Source organism: Athene noctua, chromosome 24 (genome assembly GCF_965140245.1).
Source record: "Athene noctua chromosome 24, bAthNoc1.hap1.1, whole genome shotgun sequence".
Classification (NCBI taxonomy): domain Eukaryota; kingdom Metazoa; phylum Chordata; class Aves; order Strigiformes; family Strigidae; genus Athene; species Athene noctua.
Genome location: NC_134060.1, coordinates 6,531,991 through 6,553,025, shown reverse-complemented (window position 1 = coordinate 6,553,025; position 21,035 = coordinate 6,531,991). Strand labels below are relative to the sequence as shown.

General features: G+C 42.4%; 1 protein-coding gene and 2 non-coding genes across 10 annotated transcripts in view; all 3 read left to right on the top strand.

Annotated features, from left to right (window-relative positions):
• Positions 1-21,035, top strand: part of PUM1 (pumilio RNA binding family member 1) — a 78,780-nt gene that overhangs the window by 43,619 nt on the left and 14,126 nt on the right. For 4 of the 8 annotated variants that reach the window (XM_074926393.1, XM_074926395.1, XM_074926390.1 and 1 more), the window contains exons 9-14: positions 1,149-1,265; positions 6,967-7,118; positions 10,502-10,640; positions 12,807-12,950; positions 13,885-14,181; positions 16,072-16,308. In XM_074926393.1, the coding sequence (XP_074782494.1) occupies positions 1,149-1,265; positions 6,967-7,118; positions 10,502-10,640; positions 12,807-12,950; positions 13,885-14,181; positions 16,072-16,308 (1,086 nt within the window). The remainder of the gene's footprint in view (positions 1-1,148; positions 1,266-6,966; positions 7,119-10,501; positions 10,641-12,806; positions 12,951-13,884; positions 14,182-16,071; positions 16,309-21,035) is intronic. The other 4 variants (XM_074926399.1, XM_074926398.1, XM_074926396.1 and 1 more) reach the window with 3 other exon arrangements.
• LOC141970071 (small nucleolar RNA SNORD103/SNORD85) lies at positions 4,590-4,673 on the top strand. Its single transcript, XR_012635151.1, has one exon. It is a non-coding gene; the product is annotated as a small nucleolar RNA SNORD103/SNORD85 (small nucleolar RNA).
• LOC141970072 (small nucleolar RNA SNORD103/SNORD85) lies at positions 13,026-13,117 on the top strand. Its single transcript, XR_012635152.1, has one exon. It is a non-coding gene; the product is annotated as a small nucleolar RNA SNORD103/SNORD85 (small nucleolar RNA).

The following is a 21,035-nucleotide window of genomic DNA, read 5'->3' as shown; positions in this document are numbered from 1 at the left end:
ACGTTTTTAACATAATACGCAATTTAAGTGGTAGTTCTTCCTACCCGAAAGCCCTGTACAAATATGTTGGGACTCTCCCAGCTCTGTGCAGTGTGCTTGTGTGCTTATTGCAGTTCACGGACAGAGCTGAATTAAAATTACTTAGCTTTTTAACTTACTCACCTTCACCTCCACTCCCCTCTCCCACCCACCAGTAATTTCTGTAATGATTAAACTGTTTCCTTGCATAAGAAGGTAGTGCCTACATGGCATTGATAGTAATCTGCGATGTTGCCTGTACACTCCTGAGCTCCTTCCAAATTAATCAGTTGAAGTACTGGTGTAGTGGGCATGGAACTCGGAAAGTAGCGTAAATTGGTTCATGATCAGCTTGCTATGGAAAATACAGAGCAGTAATAAGCCATTAGATAATGTTAATATTTAGCTGGTGTTAAAAGTCACCTAAACAGTAAGGGTGTTGGGAACTGGGGTTGTTTATTCTGGAGGAGGCTGAGGGGAGACCTCCTGGCCCTCTGCAACTCCCTGCCAGGAGGGGGCAGAGAGGGGGGATGAGTCTCTGGAGCCAAGGCCCCAGCGCCAGGCCCCGAGGGAATGGCCTCAAGCTGCCCAGGGCAGGGTCAGGCTGGCTCTGAGGAAGGATTTCTGTGCAGAAGGGGCTGTTGGGCATTGGAATGGGCTGCCCAGGGCAGGGGGGGAGTCCCCGGGATCCCTGGAGGGGTTGAAGAGTCGGGCTGAGCCAGCGCTGAGGGATCTGGGGGAGTTGGGAACGGTCAGGGGGAGGGTCATGGTTGGGCTGGAGGAGCTTCAGGGGCTTTTCCAACCCGGATGATTCTGGGATTCTGTGGTGTATCTGCGCTGCAGAGATACCTGAGCAAGTCTGGGTGTTGTGTGTAGAGTATTTTACTGCTTCAGCTTTCCTCATGGGATGTTGCATCCTTGGTATTAGGTTTCTTTTATGTAAATTATATCCTCTGTAGATTGTTCTGTTAAGACTCTGGGTGATGCAGTGGTTGCTCACTTCCCATAGAAAACAACCTGTAAAAAGATTAAAAATACTAAAGGAACCTCAGCTCTTGTGTTCACCAGCCAGGTAGTCAGAGGTATTTTGGTAGGGCTTCAGTTCTAGTTAAGTTTGTTTTTACTGACAGGTATGTTTTCAGCAGGTTTAGCTCCTGCTGCCTTTGTCCCCAATCCATACATCATCAGCGCTGCTCCACCGGGAACAGATCCCTACGCAGCCGGGCTGGCCGCAGCTGCAACATTAGGTGAGATGCTTCCAGTTGTCTGTGTATCTGTGACTGTTTTCTGTACCAAAACTGCTCTTGAGTCTGTGATTGTGGAAATTAAATATTAATATATTGTAATTTCTGTGGATAATTGTCTATCAGGAAGTTGAAACACAATTCTGTAGATGAAATGTGATAATTCTTGTGTAACACTTGCTATGGACTCTCTTTCTGTTGAGGATAAACAAGCAGAGAAAATCTGAAATGTAACACTTGCAGACATGAATGTTGCTACATGTTTGGGCTTTTTTGGTAACTGACAGTAGTGAGAGATACCTTTGAAAATGTACTTACTAAATGTTAGAAAGATGGAGGATGCGTTTTCCTGCCAGGAAAGTTGTATCTCATTGCTGTTTAGCTTGATTTACTGTTGTACATTCTGCAAATGATATCTTCCCCTTTTGCTAGAGTCTGTTAAGAAGTTACGCTTTTTAGGTTCTCTAGGTAAAAACATCCCATATCTGCTGTGAGGCTTAGACTATGAATATGCAGTTTTCCAGATGGCAAGCAAAGATGGTGGCTCTTGTCTTTGCGCAAGATCTTTCTCCCAAACGTTCATGTATCAGTTTCCAAATTCTTGCCAACTGTCATAGCCAAAATTGTTGTATCTTGGGATGACAGCTCGGTAAAACAGCTTATCAGGCAGTGTGAAGAACACATTGTACGTTGAACTTTTGCTGCGTATGCCATAAAGTTCTTGCCTAAGCACTGAGGACAAAGGAAGGAGGTACTTTCAGAAAAACATTCTTATAACGATGCTTTTCTTTCCATGAGCCGCCGGGTGTGTGGAAGCCTTCTACATTTTAAATAAAAACAGCTTAGTACAGAGTCATGGTGATTTTTAGTGGAGCCTGCACACTGTTGCTACACTCTGCTTACAAGTTGTATACTTGCTGCAAATCTCTTCCACTGTGGGATAGCTTGTACCAAATCAAAACCATAAAATGTTGGTTGTACGTGAACATAGCGCTCTGCCAGCGTTGTGGTTTGGTACGTGACTCTTTGGCATGTTTAACAGCTCTTACATAACCACTGCTTAGCTTTTAAGCTTTGAGGCCTGTATCAGGTCAAGCTCTGAAATGGGATTTCAGCAACTGTTACCCAGTTGGACGGCATTTTTAGTGGATCGTATCGAAGTATGTAAAGAATAAAGATTATAATTTGAAGACAGGCTTTGGACTTTTTGTCTGTTGTGAATTTTGCATGCTGATTCCATAATAACAATGCAAGATTAAGTTTAGGTAACAACATGTTGTTGGCAAACAAATGACTGATTAAATGGAAGAAAGCCAAGAGCTAGAGTACAAGGATATTTCTAATAGCCCAGGAGTTGATAAACTATCATGTGATGATGAATGTGTGGCAGTGAATGAATTACCTGAACTCTTGGTGGCAAGTATAAGTAGGAAGCTTCATTCAGGATGTAGCAGGGAAGAAGTGCCAGAGCAGTAGCAATTCCAGTTACAGTCATAAGAGGTGCTTTGTAAATGAATGCTATAAAAATAGCCTTTTTGCATCACTTCAGCACTTCTAAAGCTAGTGCTTATTCCTTGGTAACACACCGAAGTTCAGTGGAGCAGGAGGTCAGCATCTTGATTTCATAGAAAGACCACATGTAACTGCTGCCAGATTTCTAGGAAATGGCAAGCGTGTTAGCGACAACGTTTTGTTTGTTTTTTTTTTTTCTTTCCTTAGCAGTATTAAAGTTGCCTGAATATCTGATTAGGGCCTTATAAATCTGAACTGGGAATAATATACCCCAGGATACCTAAAGCATCCCAAAACTTGGCATAAGGATCTCTGCTTGAATAATTTTTAGACTGTGACTCTTGAAGGCAAAACAAAAGAATGTGTAATGTGCTGCAATGTACTTAGTGTCCCACCACTGAGAAATACGAGTTACTTCATCCATCTCATTAGTTTTGGACACTAACAGCTAGAAATGGCAATAGAACAAACTTACACTCCTTGTTGATGTTTGTTTTAAGAAAATCACCTTTTCTGTCTAGACTCAAGTAATTTTGAAAGCCTTTTCTCTGTAATAACCACTTGCAGCACTGAAGGGGCGTGGGGCAATTTAGAAGCTATGTATAAAGTCAGAAGGCCTGTGGGAGTGTTAGATTGGGAGGACTGGGAGAAGTTTGAGATGGAAGAAATGTTGAGATGTTGGTTAGATTCCTCACAGTTACTCTTAGAGTGGAGCGGAAACTTGTGTGTGTTTTTTATGGTGGAGATCATGCTGTCAATTAAGATTCTGCCGTTATGGCAGCTTTTTTTGTGATTGAAAGACTGTCAGCCCAGTGATAATATTCTTTTCTTCCCAACAATAGTAGCATTTTAAAGAACAAATTTGAATGCAGAGGGAAGGGCTTCCTAGACTTAAGAAAAAAAATCACGTGTAAGTTTAAACTGTGGGGAAGATACTGCTCTCTTTAAAAAGTGTTGTGAAATTGCCTTCTATCACTTGAGAAGGATGTCACTCAACGAAGAGAAATCTTGCCTTTTGTAAGACAAGTTGGGAAATGTTGATTCCCTCTGAGGTGGTGTGTTACAGATAGAAAAGTGTTTCAGCTCTTTGTAGAGAAGTGGATGCTGGAATAATCTGCATACAGGAAAAACACAGAGCTCCTAGACTGAAGGTAGTGTAGGTTTGGATGTGTCTGTACTGTGCTTCTCAAGCTTTGGGTTTCTGACAAGCCTCATTCCCTGGGTGCTGACTCGTGTCCCATGTGGAGCCAGCTCAGAGCTGGCAGCAGGCAGGGATGCACACCCGTGCTGCCCAGAACCGGGCTGGGTGAGCTGGCTGCGCCCGAGCCGTTTGAGCTCAGCTCTCACCCCCATCCCTAAGTAGACACCACTCCAGGGATATCTGCGGTTGCCGTACTGATAACGGTGGAGTGATGAGCTCACGAGTCACTAGCATTTGATAAAGTTGGTATTCACAGCCTTGCGTTTTCAGATGTGAGGTTCTTGAGGCTGGTTAACCTGGTGACTACTGAGTCCTCATCTTTGGCAAGAGGGGCTGGATGTTCCTGCAGAGAGCAGGTATGGCTTCCGCTCACAGAGATCTGAGCATGAAGACTGAGATTAAAAGTAAAAATTTTGTTGTGAACACACTTACAGATGGATTTGCTAATGTTTCTTGAAAGGAATATTTGTGGGTGTCTGTGGCCAATGTGTGAGACATAGTAGTGGGAATATTTCATTTCAAAGAATGTGCCTTCTCATGTATGTGTGTCTAATAAGTGTAAAAGCAGGTGCAATATCTCCTGAAGTAAAGAAACACTGTGGGTTTTTTGTAAGTCTGGCAATGATGGCACACTTGCCCTCACTGAGAACACTGTTCAATAATGAGCCTCACCATGTGTTCAGATGAGCTGAGCCAGACTTGCAGCTCTTTTAAGCCCAGCTGCCTGCAAACTTCAAAAACTTTGTGTCTGTTCTTTTAAACACCTGACGCTTTTGCAGATCTGATGAGCAACCTCTGACTAGGAAAAGAAACCCATCTAGACAGTGCTTGTTTGATAATTAGAACTGAGATTAAAATAATCCAGAGAGATGCCCAAATTTTGCCCAGATAAAGGGTATTGCAGCAACTTCCAGTAGCCTAGGGACTAATGACTTGCAGAAAATGGAGCAGTTGCAACTGTTTTCCTGTTGAGTGCAGGAGCACCCTAGCATTTGGTGTCTGATCTGCATTGACTGAATACAAACAGGTCATAATCCGCTGATTAGCTGTGGTCTAACTACTTAGGTCAAGATAGGCAGTACCATTGTGGGACTGATCTATTTTGTGCAGGTTTCTTAATTTTAGCTACCACTGCTCATGAATTCCCAGGTTGGAAGGTAAGAAACAAGTGTTTGCTGCTCCAGGAGAAATCTGGGTAAGACAGACAAGTCACCTTCTCTGACTGATGGTACACAGTAAATCCAGCAAGGGTGGATTTCACGGCGGAGCTTTAGTGTGAGATGCAAATCCGACTGTTCATGTGTATTGCTGAAGTGCCTGGCGTTAGACAACAGGCTGCTTGTACCATCTCCCTGCTGCACAGAGAGCTGAAACAACAAGCTGAAATGTGTGTTAATAATGCTACAGAATCCTGAGCTGGGGGAAAGTACAGTGGTTGAAACAAAATAATAAAGGAGAGTTAACTGTTACACTTTTGAAATATTAATTTAATATTCGACCTTAAATATGAAATTAATATCTTGGAAGTGTTGCTGAATCTCACCAGCCTGCAGTATTGATGGTGGGAGCAGCAGCTCATCCAGGCTGAGATCCAGGCTGCTGCACAGCGGATTGCTTTTGCATTATGTAGTAGCTCATTTGAGGCAAACACATGTTACTGTCTATAAAAACAAAATCATAAGAAAAAAGTACTTCCTCAGTTTCTTCCCCTCTTTGTCATACCCAAGCTTGTGCTCTGCAGTGTCTTTTTTGCATCTTCTTTTTTACCATTGCCCCTCGTTTTGGACGGAATATTTTTTAAGTCTCTTGGGGCAAACGCTCATAGCCCGTGTTACACTTGTTCTCCTTGCAGTGTCGTGCTGTAAGACGTAACTAACAGCAGTACTAAAATGTCTTGGTTAGAACTCAAATGCTAACCGCCTCCCTTAAAATAGAAGCTATTTTTATTCCATATAAGAACCAAGTGTGTGGTTCAAATTCACTAGAGGCTTGTTTATTCTACAGTGTCAAATATAACTGTGGCACTCTACCTTAAAAAAGGCTGGCACGCCATAAGTTACTCCTACTGTGGGGAGGGAACCTGTGGGATAGGTGATGTATTTGAAACTTCTACTTTTCTGCTGACCTTTCCAAAAGATACAGAACAGACATATTAAAAATATTATTGGATTCACATGTGTTATGTGGTGGGAGGGGACTGTACCATTCAGTGCAGAGCACTTGCTGTCTCCTCAATGTTATGCCAACTAGAATTATTTAAGGATATAGGCTGCCATTCTGCTATCACCAGATTAAGTGTGCGGTGTCGTAAGACTTGATAAAACACAATGAATCTTCAAAAGTTATGCTTTTTCTGGTGCTCTCCAGGATTATTTTTTTTAATTCTTTTCTTTTTTTAAGCCTCTTAAATTGGAGGAGAAGGATGGAATGCAAAAAGATACAGGATCATACAGCCTCTTTTATGGTGGTTTGTAAATGCGAAGTAGGACTGAGTGGCTAGAAAAATAAGATTTTTAAACACTTGAAAATTTATGCTATCCGGATGCAAAGAATTTTTAAAAATTTATTGGGGAGCTAAATGATAGATGTTACTGAGCTGTGAATGTCAGCTGAGACTGGAAGAGTCTTGTGTATCTCTGTGCTTAAACAAGTTTCCTGCTTTTTGGTTAGAAATAAAGTTTTGGTCCTTCACTAAAATTAGAGCATAACAATAAAATCATGCAATTTCAGCAGGATCACTGGTAGCGGAATTTGACCTCATCCAATAAGATAAAAGTAAGTAAAGCTGAAATTTCAGGTCTGACTTTAAGCTTTTAAAAAATGAGTAATACAAATGCCAGAATCCCTCCGTATTTTCAAAGGATTTGAAGTGGATCACCTTGAAATGGGATTTGTTAAACCAAACATGACGAGCAGGTATTTTCGGCGACGGTTTGCTGTGTAACGCTTGTCACACTACAGAAGCTCACTCTGATTCCCTTCGTGTTTTAGGCCCAGCAGTTGTTCCTCACCAGTACTATGGAGTTACACCCTGGGGAGTTTATCCTGCCAGCCTCTTCCAGCAGCAGGCTGCTGCAGCTGCCGCTGCAACTAATTCTGCAAATCAGCAGACAACTCAGCAAACCCAGCAGGGCCAACAGCAGGTAAGGGGTGGATGCTCTGCAGGTCAAGTCATTTACAGGGAGCACAGCAGCTTTGAAGAACCCTGATTTATTTATTTATTTTTTAATGACCACTCCCTACACTCAGTTGTAATTGAGAAGAGCCATTGACCTCTCTTAAAAAAGAAAAAAAAAAAGAAACATCTATATATCTGTTAAGTCATTTATGCACACATGGAAGATAGCTCACATACATTTGTGGTGGACAATTATTATTTGTTAATGCTTTAGAAAAATAATCTAATGGGTTTGTGAACACTGACCAATGCAGTAGGAAACACGTCCCATTGGCGTGGGAGTGGAAATAAACTTACAGTCTGTTTTTTGTGGCCATCACTGCAACTTGAAGCTGTGGAAATGATGATAATGGGTGTGAAATACTAAATGTCAGTAAGTGTGTTCTTATCTTCAGGGCACTGTCCAGTATAGGATGCAGTACAGTGCAGTATAGCTTTAGAGGGTCAGAATAACAGCAAAATGAATTAGTTTGGTATCCATGTGAGGACTCGAAGACAAAATATGAGGGCAAAATGAAAACACTGAATTTGCTGTTTTTATAAGGCAAACTGTGCAGCAGTTTTGCTTTAGTATGCACAAAAATTTGGAGAATTTGACACCTAAAAGGACAAAATAAAGTTAGTGAAGTTTTTTCATGTGATCGGCTGTTACCCATTCAAGTATGTTAGAGGTGAATATTGACAGGTATCTGTTGTTTAAATGGTATTTGCTTTTTTGGAAAAAAAAACAAACAACAAAACAAACCAAAACCCACAAAACTAAAAAAAAAAAACAAAACCAAAACCCAAAGAGGTCACACTGCATGCTGATAAGGGGAGCTTTTTCCTTATATATTTTGTAAATGGCGTGTACTTGATGGGGTTTGCACCATCTGCCTCTTCTGCCTTAACCACTTGGCAGTGGCAGCATATTGGATTATGTAGCCTGTACTTTTTCTTCTGTTGAAAATTGTTATGTGTCTTTGTGACAAATCACTGTACAATTTCTTGTTCGATTTCATTTGTGTCCTGTCTGTGTGTCGTAGTCATCCTCCCCCCCCTGCCCCTGGAATTTAACTAGGTTAATTTTACTAACTTCAGTTATGTAAAATAAGCATTTTAAAGGTCTGGTGTTTAATCATAGTTGTACCTCTGATGCAGAAAATGCACATGTGAATCTAGCAACTACTGGAGCAGAAGGTGAAAACTGAGAGGCTGGTACGAGAATTAATAAGAAACAATAATTTTCTTCCTTTACTATAACAATAAGCCATCACAAACGTTTTATGAAGTTGTATGGGAGTGCAAATTGTTAGCTTGCTATTTAAATCAGTGTTTTAAAAAATATTCCAAGCTTACAGACTAATGATGGTTGCTAAACCTGTGTAATTAAGTTAAATGCTAGAAGGATGATGGCGTCCCACCATCCTTGTTCTGGTCCTTGTGCCCTTGGACACGCGGTGGGATACACTCTGCTGTTCTCCTTTCAGGCCTCGGAATGGCCTGTAGGATGGGTGTCAAGAACTGGACTCTGGCTTCTGTTTCCTGGCCAGCTCTCCACAACAGCCTCAGCTAGTTTGTCTGGTATAGCTGGTCCTCACCTGACACTGGCTTTGGACAGTTTTATCAGCCGCTGTCTCACGGTGCTGCCTGCTGTGAAACAAAATGGGTTTGTTACCCCGCCGTGAAGTGAGGCGGCTCCTTTCTCAGAGCAACACAAAGCCTTCCTTTCTGGTCCTCGTGTGTTTGAGAGAGCAATTATAGAAGATAGCAATTGGCAGCTGAATTGATCAGCTTCTGGTTTGAAACCTAAAGCAAAAACCAGTGTCTAGTAATACTATAAGGCCTTTTCAGATAATAAAGGCAGTGATGTTTCACGCCAGTAATTCTGGACCAGTGATCAGGAGGAGAACACTTTGCTCCTGACAAAGTTAATCATCAAACCTCCCCGCCTGGCAGGTCACGGACAGGAACGTGCTGAACAGCCCTCCTGCACGCACCTGTGTGCACTGTGTAAAACGGCTTTAAGACTGTCTTAAAGCCATTTATGCTTTGGCATTCAAACTGGGAACCTTTCTCCATAAGGAAGGTGTGTGCTACGAAAGCTTCTGCAAGAGCTTAGGCTATTAAAATAAAAAATATCAATCATCAGTAGGCTTTATAATGTTTTTCATTACTTTTATAACTGTGAAGTGGGGATTGTGGGTATTGTTTTTAATGCAAACCTTCCATCCATAAGTGGATACAGTGTGTATTTTTTGGATGAAATTTTTCGAAGAAGTGCTGAGACAAATGTTTTGGAAACCTAGAGCGACGATTATGGACGCTTGATTTGTGATGCTTATGACATCTTAATAGTGTATTTATAAAAACCGCCAGCGTTTCCCTTCCTGCAGCCTGCCATCCATCGTGTCTGTTCTGTACGGTGCCCTTGCACCACACCTGCTTACCAAGCAGCTGCAGCTTGTGAGACTCTCTAGGCTGAAGAGTTCACGTTCAGGCTTTGACAGCCATAGCTAACTCTGGGGCGCACATCTAAATTGCTTAACTTCAGGATCCTCTCCCAGTTTCTCAGTGCACTAAGTCATTTTTTTTCCTTTTAATAACTTTAGCAGGTGACAGTGTTACTTTTTGCAACAAGGCACAGTGAGTACCAAAGGATGGCTTTTTTAATAAGCTGACCTTGCTAGTGGGTGCAGATTCTTGCATCACCACTTTGAGTAAAAGGCTTTTGCAAACAAAGCCTGTCACAGGTAATTACAGGAAAGGTCAGTTTGCCATCTTCCCTTTAGAGAGTAACATGTGCTTAAACCCCAAGAGCTACATATAAAAGATGGTGTGTGATCTTTGGTTATTATTTCCGATGAGTAAGTGCCATGTCACTGGGTCACTGTTTTCTACAGGGGCTGGCAGCTTGGAAAAACCCATGTCACCCTGTGTCCTCAGCCCCCAGCTCCAAAGTCAGGCTTTTTAAGATTTCTGCTCCGGCAGGGCTTTCAAGCAGGGCTTTTGCGGCTTATCTGGGATGGGGCAGATGGCTTGCCAACACTCCTAACAAAGGATGGGTATTGAAGGTGTATCAAGAAATGAAAGAGCTCAGATGATGAAGCGCTTCCAGATTGTCCTCAGTAAGCCTGAGAGAGGGGATGTGTTATTTAAATTGGGTCTTTTGCATTTACCCATGGTAGTAGTGTCAAGGCTTGCAGTGGCGAAGGCAGCGCTTTCCTGAGCGGAGGGGAGGGCTTGTCACACGTTAGTTGTGCAAGAACTTCAACCAGATTGCTGCTGCTGCTCCTGCAAGTGTCTGGTGACTGTGGCTTGCTCCTGGGTCCCAGAATAAACGGATCGATGTTCCTCTGTCTTCTCCAGGTTCTCCGCGGAGGAGCCAGTCAGCGTCCTTTGACCCCAAATCAGAACCAGCAGGGACAGCAGACTGATCCGCTGGTGGCTGCTGCAGCCGTCAATTCTGCCCTTGCCTTTGGACAAGGGCTGGCAGCAGGGATGCCAGGTAGGGGCTCCATGGGAGCTGCAACTTCTCCAGTGCCCAGGGAGATCTAAGAAAATCATAACTTATGTCTCTGCATGGTGTCACGTTTCCCTGACATTCAGCAGTGTTTTGGGGTTTTTTTTGTTGTTTTAATCTGTGGCTATAGAAAGCATTTTCTAGAAGCTGTTAGATGTCAACCAACCTACCTACCTGTGCAGCATTTAAGTTGAATCAGGGTTTAGGTCCCTGTGCCACAGATGAAAACAAATGTTATCAGCTGTGTACAGGTGCTTTAGCTGCTTGCATACTCAAGAGTTGATGGCTCCTATTGGAAGTGGCTTTCAGATTTTTCTGTGGATCATGCTAGCTTATGTGATCTTTATTTTAAAACCTCAGATACATCTTAGTCTCATTCATTAGCCTCGCCTTTCCATCCCTGCCAGGTGTTTGACTCTAACAGGATAAGGGCTTTCCCTTTCATAATTTCTTTCAGGGAAATACCAGGGGCTTAAAAACAAGGGGGAAAAAAAGCAACACTGATAAGAGGAAGCAGGGGTTTATTGTAATTTATGATTCTGCAAGATAGGAGCTGAGCTACTTTATGAATTTTAGCTCTGATCTGTGAGGCTGTGGTACAAATGCTTTTGACATTCAGTTATACAGAATATTATTGTAATGGCAAAGGGCAAGCGTAAGTATTTTTTTTTTGAATAACGTATAAGTATGTCCCTCTTACATTGTTAAATGTAGGAGAACAGGATTATTTTAATCTTAGGTCGCCCCAGTGGAAGTGTCACATGGTTGTTACATGGGGTGGTGGTTGTTTTTGTTTAAGAAGAATGTTGCTCTGTTAACTTACAAAATGAACTGTGACATGCATGTTTCCAAGCAATCTGCAGATTTCCTTAAATCTGCATTATTGGAGTTTTGGGAGTTATTTTTATAAAACAAATATTCACATAGAACACTCTGTGACCCCACTTTGGAGAATCACTTCAATTTTTCCTGAAAGTTCTATTTAACTGTAGAATTATATAGCAAGATACCTAAATAGTTCTATACTACTGAAAGTCTGTTGCTTTGAGAATCACCAGCATATTTAAGAGTATATATTAAAGAATGCTTTATGGTACTGTCATGCTTTAACCCCAGCTGACAACTAAGCACCACACAGGCACTTGCTCACTCCCTGCCCTGGTGGGATGGGTGAGAGAATTGGAAGACTAGACTAGAAGTGAGAAAACTCGTGGGTTAAGACAGTTTAACAGGTAAAGCAAAAGCCGTGCACGAGCATAGCAGAACAAGGGATCCATTCCCCGCTTCCCCTGGGCAGGCAGGTGCTCAGCCATCTCCAGGACAGCCGGGCTCCTTCACACGTAAGTGACTTGGGAAGACAAACGCCATCACTCCAAATGTCCCCCCTTCATTCTTTATCCCCCAGGTTTATGTGCTGAGCATGAGGCCATGTGGGCTGGGACAGCCCTGGGGTCAGTTGGGGTCGGCTGTCCCAGCTGTGCCCCCTCCCAGCTCCTTGTGCCCCCCCAGCCACTCGCTGGTGGGGTGGGGTGAGAGGCAGGAAAGGCCTTGGCTCTGTGTAAGCCCTGCTCAGCGATAACAAAAACATCCCTGTGCTATCAACACTGTTCTCAGCACACATCCAAAACACAGCCCCATCCTAGCTACGATGGAGAAAATGAACACTGTCCCAACCAAAACCAGCACAGATACATACCTTCAAAAAGATGTAACTTTAAGTTCCATGTCTGGTTTACATGTGTGTGCACACCGAACAACTTCAGCATTAAGTGGCAGAGTTGGAAGTGCAGGGAGTTCACATATATGGAAATTCCCAGCGCACAGTGTAGTTCTAAAAGAAACAGTGCTTTTGTATTTTAAGAGCTTTTTTAATCTGTATAACTGAATTTATGCTGAGGGCAATGCTAGTACAGTAGGCTTGGCTGGGGGGGGGAAGTCTTCTGTAACCAAAAGTCTTAATAGTATACAGTTGTAGACTGTTAATACAGATTTTTATGATTTTTTTCTTTAGGAGAAGCAGAGCTATTGCTGCTTTTTCTTTTTCCATTCAGGTTTTCCTTTAAAAATCCTACTGCACCGTACTTGTCTGCAGATGATTTATCTGCCTTGTGTTGTGTTGCTTGTTACCTTACCTGTAATCTGCCTCTTCAGGTTACCCAGTGCTGGCTCCTGCTGCTTACTACGACCAAACAGGTGCTCTCGTGGTGAATGCAGGGGCCAGGAATGGCCTGGGGGCCCCCGTCCGTCTGGTAGCCCCCGCTCCAGTCATCATCAGCTCCTCTGCGGCGCAAGCAGGTGAGTCCCAGTCCCATCAAGTGAAAAAATCTGCTCCATCCCCAGAAGAGGTGGACCTGAAATCCTCTGGGCTGTGCTGGCGATGATGACACACTTGCCCTCACTGAGATCCTTTGCGAGGATTGTTGTTGAGAACATCCTCTGTGCTCATGGTGTACTGAGCCTCCAGAACAGCCTCGGAGAGGTGTAGCATCGCATAAACTATTATTTTGCAGAGTTTCGTGACAGTTATTTAGATTTGTCTGCTGGCATCTAGTTTCCCATGTAATAAAAAGTTTTAGCCTGTGTCGAACTCCCAGATGATCACCTTGCGTAAAATGTTACATGCCTGGCCTTTGCTGTGAGTTGTTTCGTGTTTTATTGGGGTTCTTTAGGAGTTCAAGGCTCTAAAAGTATTTTTTCAGCCAGGGTCTGTGCATGTAAGCAGTATTTGTCACTGTTAGTAACAGGATTATGAAATGGACCTTTTAATTGTTTCCTTGTAGCTCTTATTTATTTTGCTTTTTCTTCTACTTTGGAACTGGCTGAAAAACAAAAGTACTTGGTTTTGATGTTCTTAGCACCACAGGATTGCATTTCATGCACTGAAGGACAATTTTGCTTATTTCAAAACTGGTGTTTCTTAATGGGGTATTGCTAAGTGTGTGATTGTATTGATTTGAATCTTAGGAGAAAGGAAAGATATTTGTGTGGTGGATCTACGTAGCTCTAATAATACAAGCAGCAATAACAACTAGGCATTGTTGGTATGCAGTGGCTCTGCAAGACTTGTGGAGTCAGATGGAAAGAGATGCAGAGTTTGATGCGAAAGGGAGATTTTAATCCTGAGAGGAAAGAATCTGTAATAAATAAAAGGACCCTGCTATGTTTTAACTTCCAAAACTGCTACAAAAATGGATTTTTCAGTCTGTGCTTCCAACTACTTTCTCTCCAGCAGTTGCAGCGGCTGCAGCTTCGGCCAATGGTGCAGCGGGTGGCCTGGCAGGAACAACAAACGGACCATTTCGCCCTCTAGGAACTCAGCAGCCCCAACCCCAGCCCCAGCAGCAGCCCACCAACAACCTGGCATCCAGCTCGTTTTACGGCAACAACTCTCTCAGCAGCAATTCCCAGAGCAGCTCACTCTTTTCTCAGGGCTCTGCCCAGCCTGCCAACACTTCCCTGGGATTTGGAAGCAGCAGCTCTCTTGGTGCCACGCTGGGGTCTGCGCTGGGAGGATTTGGAACAGCAGGTAAGAACAGCAGCTTCTTCATGGGGGGAAAAAAGGAGAGGAGCAGCTCCAAATGCAGCTACAGGGGTTGTGAGCCATTGGAGCTGGCGTCAGTGCACCGAGCTGCTGAGCCCTCCTCTTCATCCCTCTGAGGTTAAATAGAAATTTTCCTTCAGGGACTGTTTTGGCTTTCAAAATCTGCAGTGCTTTCTGGTGAAAATTCTTTTTAGTAGATGATATAATTAGAAGTACCACAGTAATACATTTGTTTTGTTATACACATTATCAGTCGTCCCCTTGTTGCCACAGATTTAAGTTTTTAAATGGCTTTGGATTTCCTTGCTTTTACCTGCCTGTGTTTGGTGGAGGTACTGGCCTGAGAGGAAGTAGTACACGGATGGATGCCACTCTGGAGCGAACTCAGAGTAACGGCTGAATAACTTTTTGTGATTTTAAACAAGCTGATCCGAGGTGGTTTCCATGCTTTATTCTGGGAATTGTTTCTTTTCTACACCAAAAAAAAAGTCCCTTATTGTGGTTGCAAGAAATGCTACATACACGGTTTGTTTTGATTTGTTTGTTAGACAGTTGGAGACAAAGTTTTTATTTTTTCAGAATAAAACAAAACCAGAAAGATGTTTGTGGGTTGTTGTTTTTGTTGGGCTTTTTTTTGTCTTAGTTTTTTTTTTGAAGTAGAACAATTGCTTTAATTACTGCTTAGTCTCAGAGGTAGTAATTATGTCCTGAACTTTCCTGCTTTCACCAGTGTGAAGGGCAAGTTAAAACATGCCTTTTGAACCTGCTCCATCAGAAGAGACTGAGGGACCTAGTGTCACTGCATCAAATCAGTTTTAAATAAAAGTTATTCTAAATATTTTTCTTAAACCCAGCCTGAGAATGTGAACTATCTTGGATTCAGGTAAACACAGCATTCGCTTCTTTCACTTCAGTTTATTTAACTAATTGAATTCAATTACTAGTTTGCTCAATGCCAAGATGCACAAACTTGTTTTCCATCTATCAGTGAATAAAAATGTGAGGCTGTTGCTTCCAGAACTTGTGTGCAGTCATGAAAAATGATTAATTCATTTCAGTTAACAGTTTCACTATTTATTAAACAAGATTTTAATGCAAAATTGATTTATTTTTTTTTCCCCCTCTCAAGTTGACAGTGCATTTAAAGAGTTTGTATTTGACTATCAATACAGCCTTTCAAAAAAATATTGGGTTTATGTTAAATTGAGTTCTGATTTCCATCTCAATAAAGCTTGGTGCAAACAGCACCTGTTTTTTAATATAATGAAAGGTGAGCAGAAGGATTTCAAGTAAATGTACACGAAGTTGTACATGCTCTTAAGTAAACATGAATAGATAAAATCTCATGTTGGATTTGTTTTAGCTCTGATGGCCAAAGAATAAATACGAGGCAGTGCTTGTAGGGCGATCTAATATCTTCTGTTACACTAAGTGATATGCTTAAGGGAAGAGAGCTTTGAAGTATATAAACCTTCTTCTGAAGGTTCAGAAGCAAAGCGTTAAGTGTTTGTGTCCAAAAGCCAACATGTTCGCTGTCGTTTCATTCTGTTGCTTCCTTTAGGTAGATTTTTATTTTCTTGATCTTTCTGCTTGTAGATTTTTGGAGCTGTATTTCTTGATGTGTTCTATCTGTATTAAAATGACAAAACTCTAAATGCAAAGACAGGATTCAAGCTGATTATTTAAATCAAGAGTTTCTGCTTGACCATTAACAATGTGGTTTTAATTAACGTGTTTAATTGGGCACTTGCAACACCCTTAGGAAAACAACAGCCTGGTGCAATGAAGTAGTTAATAGGTGCCATTGTACTGGCTCTCCAGGTGTCTCAGACGGTGTGTTGACATCACAAAATTTTACTCTCTTCCTCTTTTCAGTTGCTAACTCCAACACGGGCAGTGGCTCCCGCCGAGACTCCCTTACAGGGAGCAGTGACCTGTACAAGAGGACATCCAGCAGTTTGACACCTATAGGACACAGTTTTTATAATGGCCTTGGGTTTTCCTCTTCTCCTGGACCTGTGGGAATGCCTCTGCCCAGCCAAGGACCTGGCCACTCTCAGACTCCACCGCCTTCCTTATCTTCACATGGATCATCTTCAAGTTTAAACCTGGGTAAGAGCCATGGTGCCTCTGTGCCAGCCCTGCAGGTCACTGCTCTGCTTTCCCTCGGCGCAGAGACGTGAGCACCCCGCTGCAGGGTAGCTGAGATACCTGCTGCCCAGTTGCTGCTCTTACTCCTGTGGCAGAGTCCCTGCTTTTGCAGAAGTAGGTGAAACACTGAGGCAGGAGTTGTAGCACCTCTGTTATGTGTTTGTCTCTTGCAGTAGTTCAGCTGTTAAACAGGAAGGTTTCTCTATTGTCTCCTTGTTTCCTTATCTCTAAATTATGGATCACATTTCCAAGAGTTTGAAAAACAAACTGGTTTTCTTGTGCAGATCTTGGTAACAGCACCAGTTGTTTGTTATCCTTGAATAAAATAGATATGTAGATATTTTATATAAATAGATATGTTAAACTTGTCAAATATTTTTAAATACCCATTAAATTTTCAACGGTAAATTAATGAGCTTAGAATACAGCTTCTTCTTTTAACCAAAATATGCAATGTTATCTGGAGTAGAACTTAGCTTGTAGCTGAAGATTTTGTGAGTTTGCTTTTGAAAACTTCCCATCAATGTGGCCTTATCAAAAGCACATTAGTGCGTGGGGAGAGGCTTGCCTAATTTTGGGAAGATACATTACTTGATGCAAGCTACATCTCAGAGAGCTTCTAGTTGGCCCAGAGCTCTTACATATAATAAAGTAAATCTTCAAAATAAATAAAGCAAATATTAAATAATAAAGCAATTCTCATCTGAACTTCCTGAAGGGTTCATTTCCAGGCCTTGTAAACAAGGTAGGTTATTCATTGCGTCTGCACCAGATAACTTAGTAATTGCTCAAAAAAATCACTTTCTTCTGGTTCTGTCACATACCTATCTGGATGAAACAAAACTTTTGCTTATCAGAACAGTTTACTATTACTATTTACTAATACTATATCATGTTTATTACATGCATGTGTGATAAATTTGATCCTGGCTAAAGGTTAGCATGGAATAGTAATAAACATGATTTTTGAGATCAAGTTTAGATTTACCATCTTTCCTTGTTCAAAGCTTTAATAGAATTGGAGGGGTTTTTAGTTTTATTTATGCAGCTGTATAGTCCTTAAGCTGACAGTTAAATAGCTACAGTAAATTAATGCTGAAGACTAACGACATTCCAAGTCTGGCTGTAGAAAATGTCTGTTGCCCCTGCAGGCAAACAAAAGAATGAATCTTAAAAACTGGATCAGAGGAAGGTTAATCTGAGAACAAACTCTGGAAAGAAAGTGGAGTTACCATTTACATAAATGGGTTGTTCCTCAGAGCAGTTAGTGTGGGTCTTCCCATCTTGACAAAATATTCCTCTCCTTGTAGCTGGGTTTTCTCCGTGGCTGATTTTGGCTTTGCTGCAAGAAAGATCTCATACAGAATAGCTCTGCATTTGTGTGGTTTTCACCTTGAAATCTGTAAAAGGTCATTTAATATATTTTTTATAAGTTTCTCTTTCACCTGTAATGGAAGACAGTGTTAAATGTAGTTGTCGTTTCCTCTGGTTATAAAATAAGTTTTAATGCTATAAAACCAGCACAGGCATTGTTTTTCCCTTATAAGAAGCTTGAGGCTGACTCTCTTTCTATTTGGGAGTGATGTCAGAAGTAGTTTGTGATACAGAGGACAAAGAGTACTTCCAAATATCTAAAAACGAAAGAATAGATGGCAACACCCAAACTTGTTGTTTGTAAAAAGGGAAATTAGAGCAGTTAGGTTCAGAACCACATCCTATCAGTGCGTTACATGGGGGGAGACAGCCAGGGGGAGTCACTTTGAGTAACTTTCATTTCAGGGTTACACAATGACATAAGAAATTGGCATTAAATCTGACTTGCAGTCAGCAAATCTATGGTTAAATGCAGTGTAAGCTGTGGGTTTGACTTTGTCAGGTCTCTTGGATGCACAAGTCAATTGTCTGTTGGGTTGGTGCTGTGTGTAAAGATTCAGCTCCGGTTCTTCTGGCTTTCTGAAAGCTCGTAGCTGTGAAAAATGATGTGTATTTATCAAGCTAGGCTTTTCCTGGTGTTGTAAAGTGACCTTGTGAAATGTCTGGGTAATCACAAGTACCTGAAATAACCATGCAGCTAGTTCTTAGGAAAAGAACTGCTGGAGGAGGAAGGCTGAGCTAAATACATGCTTTAAACTCAAAGGTGTGTGCAGCATATACAACTGTGCCTAGCTAGGATAAAGCAACTCTGAATAGGCACTTTTAGGTGCTAAAGGCAGCAGGGGCCCTCTTCTTCTCCAGTAGTGATCAAAACTATAGAATTATAAATTGCTAAATACTTTTTTTTTTAAATGCTAAAATTTTAATTTTGGCCAGGTTATACATTACATCAGTTTGTGCAGTCCCACAAGCAGTTTTTGTCAGGTCTTGCATATGTAGCTGGTGTGGTCCCATGAGAAACACTTACAACGCTGCAGCCTGGGGCTGAATGTGCCTGACTCTGGGTTTTCCCAGTTTGGAGTGGGGATGGGGATTTGCAGTGGATAAGTAATTATTTTAATTTTACGATATTCTTTCAGGAGCTGCTCCATACTGTTGTCAGCCTGTAATTTAAAAGGTGGGATTGATGTGAGGAGGCTGATACACGCATGTGGGAATTTGATTTATTAGAGATTTTTTTGGGAAAACTGGCTGGGGAGTTGATAACCACTTAGCTGTGACCAACTGGGAGGGCTGCATCTCCCTGGGCAGCCGGTGGCACACCCTGGCACTGGGCTGCACGGGGTGACAGGTTGGGGCAGTGACAAGGGGGGGGGTGCCCCTTCCCAGCCCTGGGGAGGCAGCGTGGGGGCCCCTTAGCCGGGCGGGCGCTGCCCGGCGCCTCTGTGCTGAGCCCTCTGTAGGGGAGAGCAGCAGGGACAGTCTTCTCTGCCAGCTCTCTCACAGAGCCATCTTTTCATCTTCCCTTTTTTCCTACTGTTTTGGCGTTTCTCATACCAGGAACTCCTGCGTTGCAGAGCAATTTGAGGGCCTTATAAAAGTCCCCTGGAAGCTTACTCAAGTGCTTTGTTTTCAGACAGCAGCCTTTGTGTTTCTTCCCTTGTATTTTCTTTTTAACTCATCCTTTCGTTGTCTTTCTTTTTTTTTCCCCCCTCAAATCAGTAATTCTTTCAGGTTAACATCTGTCTCAAGTGTCCCAGCAACCGCTGAGAAGATGACTTACCATTTCAAAATAGAAAATGCTCAGTTGTTACGGCCGCGGTGTGAGTCTGAGTAACGTGTCCATCTTGGAGTCCCCAGGATAGACTCTGTGCACATTGTCCTCCCCAGATACAGATTTTGCCTGACATAGCCCAGACACTTTTAAGAAAATATGGTCAGTGTGTTCAGAGGCAGAACCACCCCACTCTGTCACTGCTATAGAGCTTCCATGTACTGTGTACAGCACTAGTTTACTGTCGTAGGGCGATGCAGAGTGCTTGGCAAGGGCATAGGATGTATTCACACAGTTTGCAGACCCCCTTTTTGAAGTTTGTTCTGGCCGAGGATGCAGGAGAAATTATCAGTGCCAACATCTTGCAGGAGTCCTGTCCCTTCTTTTCAGTTTTTGTCCCTTTATCCTACCCTTGTGTCCTAAGAATTTCAGGAGTTTCCAGCTCTGTGTACTGCTCTTGATCGGGGAGCTGTTTCCTTGTAGTTGCTGGTAGCTCCCACTGAACTCTGGCATCTGGCAGAGTCCCTGTATTTCCAGCCACACATTGGCATAAAGGAGCTTGAGGTGCTCCAAGGTTTCTGGCCTTTGGTGGTTCACAGGTGGGTTCCAGAAGTGCTTACTTGATTTAGGAAACCTGTCCCCACATGGTCTCTTAATTCCCAGTATGATTATGAACATCATGGGCAACCTGCAGTCAGCATCTCCGTCAGAAGAGAGAGATAATTCGTGGTTTATTTTGAATCTCTGGAAAGATCAGGTTTTTCTCAGAAAAGCTCTGACAGAGAAGACTTTTTCTGTACAAACTGTGCTTTCCGTCTTCACTGAGAGATAAGTCATAGGTGGTGAGTGCTAAACCCTTTCCTCTTACAGTCATTTGCAGATGACCAGGAACTAGTTTTCCACTTAAGAGCATTAGTGCAATGACTCTTACTTGCCCCAGGGTCTCAGAAAACAAGCGGCAATTCTGAGCTCTTCTTCGAATGCCATGGAAAAGATGAGTGTGCTATTGCTCAGCTCGTCACTGCTGAGTTTCGTTTACCTGAGAGGTTCCTTTGAATATCCTGGTCCTTCCAGCAGTAAGGAATATCACTGTGTCACTTTTTGGAGTTCTTCCTCAATTAAGTAGTAAGGTAGGTAGAGAAGATGATGGCCACACCTTTGCCAAGGCAGCATAAGAAAGAGATCTGAACAAGAATCTCTCAAGTCTCTGTCTCCTCCTCGAGAAAGGGGAGGTTTGGCACCAGCTCTGGAGAAGTCAGAACACATTTGCCCAGCTTAGAGACAGATGAACTTAATTAGGTCGTTATCAAGACACTTAATTCTCACGTAGTGTTTCCTGCATGGGAGCTTCCTTTAGGCATTGATGGCAGAGGAGTTCAGTCAGGTCTTACTTTATTTAATATTTTTTATTTCGGATACTGTCATGTGCATGGCTGCCAGGAGAAGGTCTGGTCTCTTTGCAGACAGCCCTACCGATGTTTGCCTTGAATGTCTTCCTTCCTTTGCAAAGACTTCTTGCAGTGTTTTTTTCCAGGTGGTT